This window comes from Trichechus manatus, unplaced genomic scaffold (genome assembly GCF_000243295.1).
Source record: "Trichechus manatus latirostris isolate Lorelei unplaced genomic scaffold, TriManLat1.0 scaffold00017, whole genome shotgun sequence".
NCBI lineage: Eukaryota > Metazoa > Chordata > Mammalia > Sirenia > Trichechidae > Trichechus > Trichechus manatus.
This window is the reverse complement of record NW_004443953.1, coordinates 8672675-8682251: the sequence shown is the minus strand read 5'-3', so window position 1 is coordinate 8682251 and position 9577 is coordinate 8672675. Positions and strand designations below refer to the sequence as shown.

General features: G+C 36.6%; 1 protein-coding gene across 5 annotated transcripts in view; it reads left to right on the top strand.

Moving 5' to 3' along the window:
* ASCC3 (activating signal cointegrator 1 complex subunit 3) overlaps nt 1-7455 on the top strand; it is a 414547-nt gene extending 407092 nt beyond the window's left edge. For 3 of the 5 annotated variants that reach the window (XM_023727601.1, XM_023727602.1, XM_023727603.1), the window contains 3 exons: nt 3437-3646; nt 5862-6037; nt 6128-6937. In XM_023727601.1, the coding sequence (XP_023583369.1) occupies nt 3437-3646; nt 5862-6037; nt 6128-6254 (513 nt within the window). In that variant the 3' untranslated portion in view covers nt 6255-6937. Of the gene's footprint in view, nt 1-3436; nt 3647-5861; nt 6038-6127 lie in introns of all 5 variants that reach the window. The other 2 variants (XM_004372420.3, XM_023727600.1) reach the window with 1 other exon arrangement.
* Nucleotides 7456-9577: the final 2122 nt, after the last annotated feature.

Below are 9577 nucleotides of genomic sequence, written 5' to 3'. Positions count from 1 at the left end.
CACCAGGGCTCCATGACTTATATAGGAAGCTAAATTTATGTTGTGAAAGCCAACATGGGTCATCTCTCTTAAACCATCTTCGGGAAGGCCAAAAATATGAATGAACAATGCCAGAAATATTTGGCACATCTAGACTTTAAGTCTTAAGCAATTTTACCCTAACCATGTCAGAGTAAATGCTCAGGATTTATAGCATAATTAGCATACTGATTTGCAAATGCAGGTATTAAATAAACTTCTAAACCGTGTCTTTTTTTCTAGTGGAACTTATTTTTGAGCGAGACTTGAAAAAAGTGTAACAGGCATTCAAGTCTGATTGTTCAGTTTCTGTTGAACCCAAAATTGGCACAAAAAGCTATTTAAATATTCATAATAAATGTCTACCTTTCTAACTAAATTACCATTAAAATTGTGAATAAAAACAGTATATTTAAATCAAAACAAAGCTTCCATTAGCAACAACAGATTTCTAACATAACATACATTGATTTCAAGCCAAGTTTTAGATATGATGAAAAATTAGAACATTGTTTTAAAATTAGTTCAGAGAGAACTCAGAAGTAAACTTACTTAATTTATTTGCATAAATTGCCATTCTGTTATCTTTAAAACCAAATGCAAATTGGCTATGTCTGATATGATGATGGTTATTTGGCTCAAAAGTGCTTCAATTTGCAGAGCAATCTGGTGTCGGCTCTGCAGTGAGGCGATCCCAGGTAACATACAAATCCTGAATTATTCCAGAAATTAGTATGTTTAAAGCATCAATTTAAGTGCTAATTGCAGTAGTAATGAGAAAAAGCAGTACGACTGTGAGATTTGCATCTTCTACCCCATCAGTATGCCTGGAACGGAGGCTGACTGGCAGAGGATTTGGCTGCTAATTAAATAATTGTATGCATGGCAGTGCTCTCGCCTGATTCAATAGATGAAGATTAATCCTCAGATAAATATGTTTGGCTGGCATTGAAATGTCTTAGCAGTTTCTTTAAAAATAGCTCGTGTTTTATATACATAAATATATATATATATATACCCAACAAATATATGTGTACACATTATGGGTTGAGAAATAATAATAAGTGCTACAAAAAGGTTACATATATATAAAAGCCATATCCGACTTTTGGAGGCTTTGTAGAGTAATATCCCAAGGAGACACTAATAACAGAAAACATTATATTGGTTACTAATTTAATAGTATGGTACAGGTAAAGAAACGTGAACTACTGCATCATGTGGACAATGTTACTGTATTGTCTCACAAAATCAAATGCTTTACAGAAATTGTGTATTTAGTATCCCCTTGATCACTTTTGCACTCCGGCCAGTTTTGGAAGAACATTCAGTGGTTTGACTTCTACACTGGTGACTGTTGGTTCTCAACAGGAAATAGGCTATCATTTTTACCTTGAAGCACAGAGTAGGCCACTCTGTGGCTTCACCATTTCAAGATCTAGTTCCAGACATAATTTCAGATTCTCAAGACAAGTTACAGGATTGGAGTTAGATTGAGAATTTGCATTGAATTCACAGTTCTTTATTCTTAAGGGGTAGTTTGGTTCATCAGGGCTTCTCGACTTCAATCAGGTGTACTCAACAGCACTAAAGTCTTAGCAAACAGGAAGTCAAAGCTTATAAGGAAACCTATGGCATATGTTTTAAAAAAGAAAGAAAAACCAAAAATAAAGTATTAATGTACTTTTTAAAACTAACTTAGAAAATAACAATTGATAAAATAGCCAATTTATTGAAAAGTTTTTTTGACTGATAGTGATATTGTCACATAATTATAAATCTTAGAAAAGGATAACAATTATTTATCATAGAACATTGAGTTTACTTTGTTGCTCATGTTATCTTTCATGGACTTTAGAATTTATTATTTATTCATTCAACAATGATGAGCACTTACTATTTGCGCACTGATTTCTCACAAATATCTTTCAATTTAAAGAGCAAGAATAGAGTTGGTAAAATGTTTTCTACTTCTTTAATGTGTGTCATTTTAATTGGTATTCTCAGCATGATAATGCCAAAAATACGTATTTTTTCTAGAAGAAGCAAATATAGGGTTCCTTATGACATACAGACATACAGGGTTACAGACATATAGACTTATAGGGCTCCTTATGACATAGAGACATATAGAAATGTTTTTGTTTCCGAATGATAGAATAAATTTTGAGTCGGGACTAAAAAAATAGCATTTTGTACAATAAGTTGCCAATGAATGGTATTGATTGACATCAATAATTATATTACAGTTTTTTTTTCAATTGCCTTTATATACCAAAGTAATGCTCTCTGGCTTAGAAGTCACATAAATGGTAGAATAAATGCTGCTCTAAAACAAACCAGTTGAACAACAAATATTTTTAAACTTGGTATAAGTTTAGAATAGTCTGTTGTTGTTAGTTACCATTAAGACAGTTCCTACTCATGGTGACCCCATGTGTGCAGAGTAGAACTACTTCATAGAATTTTCAAGGCTGTGACCTTTCAGAAGCAGATTGCCAGGCCTGTCTCTCAAGGCACCTCTGAGTCGGTTTGAACTGCCAGCCTTTTGGCTGGTCGAGTGCTTAACTGTTTGCACCACCCAGGGACACACGCCTAAGCACATTGCCGTCGAGTTGAGTCCGATTCATAGCAACCCTATAGGACAGAGTAGAACTACCCCCACAGTGTTTCCAAGCAGCGGCTGGTGGATTGGAACTACTGACCTTTTGGCTAGCAGCCAAGCTCCTAACCACTGTGCCACCAGGGCTCTAAAGACACATAGTTAAAAAAAAACTAAACCCATTGCTGTCAAGTCAGTTCTGACTCATGGCAACCCCAGGTGTTACTGGGTAGAACTGCTTTATAGGATTTTCTTGGCTGTAATCTTTATGAAAACAGATTGCTAAGCCTTTCTTGCAAAGTGCCACTGGGTAGGTTTGAACGGCCACCTTTATATTAGTACTCGAGTGCAAACCATTTGCACCACCCAGGGACCTTTATAGTGTAGTCAATAGCCACTCAATATCTAGAAGGGATTTACAATAAAGGGATCGTACATTTAGATAGAACAAATCTTTTTATGTTATTTTCAAAAGGACTTTAAACTACAGAATTGGAAGCACATTATTTCTGCACACACATGCTCACAGATGAGTACAGGTAAAACTGGGGCAATCCGAACAAGATCAGTGGATTGTATCAGTGTCAGTATGTACTGGTTGTGATATTGTGCTGTAGTTTTGCAAATGCTACATAGGAGGAAACTGGGAAATTGGTGCACAGGTTCTCTCTGTATTATTTCTTATAACTTCATGTGAATCTAGAATTACCTCAGAATTTAAAAGTTCATTTTTTAAAAAGGGACACTTTCTTAATTGGTCATTGCATTTCACACTAAACATTCCTCTATTATTTTTCCTTTCTTTTTTTTATTCAGGCATGGAATTTCTTATCTCGCTTGCCAGTGATAGATGTCAGCTTGAGTATTAAAGGCTGGTGGAATGACTCAGGTGAAGGACAGAATGAACTATCTATCCCAACTCTGGTTTCAGACAAACGAGATGACAACAAATGGATCAAATTGCATGCTGACCAAGAGTATGTGCTTCAAGTCAGTTTGCAGAAAGTCCACATCGGGTTCCAGAAGGTATAGTATTTGGTTTCCATTCTCACATACTTCACACCAGATACCAGCATGCACCACCACACATATCTTTTATATTACTCATGTGTCCGTGTCATTCATGAATCCTGCTTTCTCAACTGGCCTTAAGCAGCACAAGTCAGTCTTTTGACATTAGTCAGTTCTCCTCATGTGCCATTTTTGCACTCCAAAATCTCCAACTCACATAATAAAATATTGCCTCAAGTACTGTTCTCAAAGTCTGGTCTACAGACTCAGTGCAGTAGAATTTCCTGGAGTGCCTTTTAAAGTACAGATCCTTTGGCCCCACTCCAGACTGCCTGAATCAGAATCTCAGGGAGAGGGATCTCAAAAGCTGTACTCTTATCCAGTACCCAAAATGATTTGTAAGGACATTTAAGTTTGAGAAGCACTGCCCTGGGCTAGGTTTAGATGAGATCGAAGCTTTACCACTTAGTCAGTTTTATGAATTTGAATAAGTCGCTAAGATTTTCTGAGCCTCAGTTGCCACATCTGCCTGCTTCTGTCATTATAATGCATCTGAAAGAGATTTGTCAATGTTCCTGCAGGCCAAAAATGTACAGTATTTATATTTTAGATTACTGTGGCCTTTTCTGTTGCCTCTGACACTATAATTATTTGATCCTCTAAGAATATGAGTACACAGCATGTGGGCAGATTGGTGTTTTGGTACCATGGCAATTGAAATAAGAAAATCTGTCTTCTTTTTCACTCAGCAGATTCGGGAGCTTTCCCATATCTAGAATAAGCCCTTACTAGTGAGGTTGTAGTTCATTTGTATCGTTCCCTCTGTTTTCACACACAAAATGGTCACCAGCTTTCTGTTACCACAGTGTCCCTTCAGTACTGTTTCTCCAAGCCCCAATTCATTTGATTTCTACTTCTAGCCTTTAATATGAGCATTTTTACATGACTTAGATGACTTGACAGGAGCCCTGGTGGCACAGTGGTTAAGAGCTTGGCTGCTAACCAAACGATTGGCAGTTCACATCCACCAGCCACTCCTTGGAAATCCTATCGGGCAGTTCTGCTCTGTCCTACAGGGTCGCTATGAGCTGAAATCAACTCAACACCAGCGAGTTTGGTTTTTAATGTGTTACAACTTAACAAAAAAGTAATGCTAATCATAAAGATAAAACCATGGGGAAGAACCAAGTTCTTTTTTTTACCTTAATATTACTACTTAAAAATTATATTAATAATACTAAAAAAAACTCAATTTTGTTTCTGAATGCTATAAGAAGACATGGTTCTCTGACCTCTCTTTTAACATACCTTAAGTGAAAAATTTCTTCTAGAATATTGAGTGAAGGCTAATTAAAAGCATGTCATTATTAGTACATTTTATGCCACAAAGTTATTGTCTTAAAGAATCACTAGAATAATCTTGGATTGTGGTGATTAATATATTTTACAATTTCTTGGCTTACATTTTCTATTCCTCAGAGAAAGGACTTTGTAATATATCTATGAGAATATGTGGGGTTTTTTTAATATGTTTTGTTCTTGTGGGGGTAAGTATATGATATAGCGCTCATTATTCTCTCAGGTCAGGAATCCCTGGGTGGTGCAGACAGTTAAGCACTCAACTACCAGTCAAAAGGTTTAGCTGTTTGAACCTACCCAGAGGTGCCTTGGAAGACAAGGCTGGAAATCTGCTTCCAAAAGGTCACAGCCTTGAAAACCCTATAGAGCAGTTCTACTCTGCACACATGGAGTCACCGTGAGTCAGAATCAACTTGATGGCCAACTAACAACATCTCTGAAGTCCAGAATCTAGTCTTAATTGGCATTTTTCCCCTAAGCATGACTCCTTGTGAATAAGACTTTGGAAAATTCAGTTAACATTCTTGTGTCTTAATTTATTCATCTATAAATGGAATATCATTTACAAGAATGGCATAAAAATTTACTAATTTAAATGTCAAGATTCAGAACTTTCTATTCTTACTGAGCCAAATATTCTGGTTGTTATAGCCACAAAAGTAGTATGTATAATGTGATTTGAAAAAGTCTTGAAGAAAGGTGGATATATCATATCAAAGACATCAAACCAGCAGGCAAGAAAATCAAAACATCCAAAATAGAGATCTGAACCCTGTAGATTTATGGCCTTCAAGTAAGACAAGCTATACAACCAAGTGGTATAGAAGGTCTAGACATTATTAATGCTTTTTTTTTTTTTTCTGGTTTACAGGGAAAGCAAGACAGCTCTGCAGTTACCCCTCGATTTCCCAAATTAAAAGATGAAGGATGGTTTTTGATATTAGGAGAAGTGGATAAGAGAGAACTTATTGCTTTGAAAAGAGTAGGATATGTTCGCAATCATCATGTTACTTCCATTTCTTTTTATACCCCCGAATTACCTGGAAGGTAAGCAAAATGTCACCACCAAAATTTGGAAAAAATTAAACATGACTGTGAATAGAAAGTTAGTATTTCATTTTTGTTTTTATATTTTAGGTATATCTACACACTGTATCTCATGAGTGACTGCTACCTTGGCCTGGACCAGCAGTATGACATTTATCTCAATGTCGCACCAGCAAGCATTTCCGCAGAGGTCAACATGGAGGTCTCTGATGCCTGACTGACTTGGCAGTGAAGTAACCTGACCTGAACAATCCATTTGAAAGACATGGTTATGAAGTCTGACTGTTCAGTTGTCTAGACAAAGTCAAATTACTTGATGTTTGTCTTAGTGGAATCTACTTCTAACCTCAGGACACCCAGGAAATTGACAACGGCTGCAGTATTGACACCAGCAAGACAAAATTAGCTGCGATGGCCTTATAACAGATGTTGCCTTTTATAATGCTGTTTTCATGGGTTTGTTGATATGTAAAATGAATGAGTTTGTAAGAATCTTTCATTTGGTGCATATCTGAGATGATATTTAGGAATTGTCAATCAATATTTCACATCTCACAATGCAGTGACTATTGGCTTCTTTTATTCTCAAGAAATACATTGAGGCTTGACAGTTTTAGGATTTGTTGTAACAGATTTCTAATTCTGCAGCAAAAATATACAGGCTAAATCTATACAGTGACACACAATATGACTTGTTAGCAAAATGTGTACTTTGATCTGATTACACATTGAAGCAGTTTTAAGAATTTCTTATAGTCATAAATGTTGACAAAATGTGATGTAAAATTATATTACAGAACCCAATGATGATAAAAAAAACAACAAACAGAATATACTGATCTTAGAAGATGTAGATACTGTAACTGGTGGAAATAAAATGTTTAGAGTGCCACTTGGAGATGAGTAGACCCAGTTATTTATTCTTCTTCCCATTGTATCCCCTCTTACTCTTGTATTCCTCTTTTCTCTCCCTTCTGCTTCAAGACTTCACTTCCACTCTCTTCCTGGTATATTTACACAAGGAGGGATTTGCATTCTAATTCATGTTGTAACATGTTTAAACCACCTAGGACACTTCTTTGTCTTTATGCTGTCCAGGATGGGTCTGAGACAAACATAAAATTTTCTGCACCTACACATAGGTTTTAACCTGTGATAAAGCAAGTTTCTCTATGTTTAAATATCTTCCATCTTGAAAAACAATTTTTTCAAACCAAAAAATTTGTTAAAATTTAATGTCCATATAATATATATACTATTGGAATGAAATTCTATCTCTGCAAAGTAATTTGAGGTATTCTTGGCCCTGAGGTCAATTATTTTAAAATACTTCCCAGCATAACCTTCACAAGTACTAGAATTTAAACATTTTTCAGAAATTAGAACATATTGCTCGTGTGTACCTCCTTTTGCATGCTAAAAACATAGAATAATAGTAGGGTGGGGGAAACCAGAACATTGGCTTCCCAAAATTAAGTCAAAATAGCTAGTGTAAACCCACCCAGTACAGTGAGGACGAAGTATCTGAAGGACGCTGATCTCAGAAATTTAGTTCACAGAAAGAGTTCTCTTTGCTGTTCCTTTGGCAGGGCTTATTTCCTAATTCAGATTCATACCTTAACCATTGATTTATTGGAATTAAAAGAAAATATATAGTATATAGTATATAAATATATATATACATACATAGTATGTATAGACCGCCACCAGTCCACACAAGGAACTGAAGAGGAACAATCTCACTGTCTTCATGTTTATCAACATCATTCTTTTTTGTTAGAGAGCAGGCAGGTTTGGGAGGTGGGGATTTACTTAACTGGACATACGACACAGGACATTTGTTGGTGGTGGTGGTGTATATCAAGCCAATTCTGACTCAGCAACCCTATATGACAGAGTACATCTTCCCCATAGGGTTTTCTAGGTTGTAATCTTTACAGGAGCAGATTGCCAGGTCTTTTCTCCCTCGGAGCAGCTGGAAGGTTCAAACTGCTGACCTGTCAGTTAGCAGCTAAGCACTTTAACCATTGCACCACCAGGGTTCCTTAATTGGACATACGACACAGGACATAGGAGTGATAAAAAAGGAGAATTTCTGTTATATTCATCAAAAAAGAAAAATGTGACTAATACTTTATTTAGAAGTCAACACAGTCCTGCTCAGAAGCAAGATTAAAATTGATTAGTTCAGAATAAACCACAGAGGACACTAGTAAGGTAAGGTGCACTTGGATAGAAAAGTCCATCTTATTCCAGTGAGTAAGCAACACTATTTGTCTTCGACTTTATCCTCATTTATTACTCAACCAAAATTTTACTGTCAAGTGTGCATTCTAACAGGACATATGTGCCAGCATAGATCAGTACTACTATTTTCAGAGCTGTAAATGATTAACTTCTCATAACTTTTAGTGGACCAAGGATTTCACCAGTATTTTAAGTCCTTCCAAATCGTGATTATTGAAAGAATTTCCCTCCTAAAATTTCTGAAGGGAATTTTGTTTTCTTGGAAGTATATGTATAGTTATTATGTTTAAAAGGTTTCAGTGCTCTGGGTTATAAAGTGCTCTCTTAACTGGAATATCCTCAGCCCACTATATCTCTCAGACTTGCAGCTCTGGGCTGGCTACTACATTGTACAACTCTAATTTCATGGTGTGTCATTTTATATTCCTCTGTATTTTATCAGTTCAAAGTCATTGATGTGTCAGTCAAATGCTTATTCTAGGCACCGTGCCGAGTACTCTGATACCCACATGACTCAGAGACATATCCTACCTTCAAACAAAATAGCCTGGTGATGAGAAGATGTACATAATTAAAATGAAGGAAAAAAATTGCAGTAATAATAGGGACATAGACAAAATTCTATGGGCATTCAGAGGTGAAGGATTACTTAGAAAAATCATGAAGGGACATTTAGGCTGAATTTTGAAAATGGTTAGAATTGAAAAGGAGAGATGGAGAGAAGTACATTCTAGGTAGAACAGCATTAACAAAGGCTCTGAGATAGCCCAGCCTAGTGTCCAGTTGGTCTGCATTTTCAGAGTCACAAAAGGAATCAGCAGAAGTGAAGGATGGAAAAGTCTGTGGTATGACCTTAAATTAGAGGGTAATGACTGCAAATCTTATGTATGTGTAGTGGAATTCCTTGGCAAGTCGCCAGTGGTCAGAGGTTGGCTTTGTGGTAACTTTCTTTAGGGAAATTAATCTGGCACCGATGTATAGATGATAGACCTAGCAAGGAAGCATAGCAAGGCAGGCCAAAGAAAGAACATTCAGAACATAACTACAGTAAGGAGGCAGGAGGAGCCAGAGAAGGATATGACGGAGAACATTCTGAGAGAACCAGTGGAGAGAGGCAACAGCTGGGAGCCGAGAGGGCTTGAATCCATCCTGTGATGGGTAATCAGTTGCCATCTCTGTAGAGTTCTCAGTGGCTGATTTTTCTGAAGTAGATCACCAGGTCTTTCTTCTGAGGCAACTCTGGGTGGACTGGAACCTTCAGCCTTTTGGTTAGCAGCAGAGCATGTTAACCGT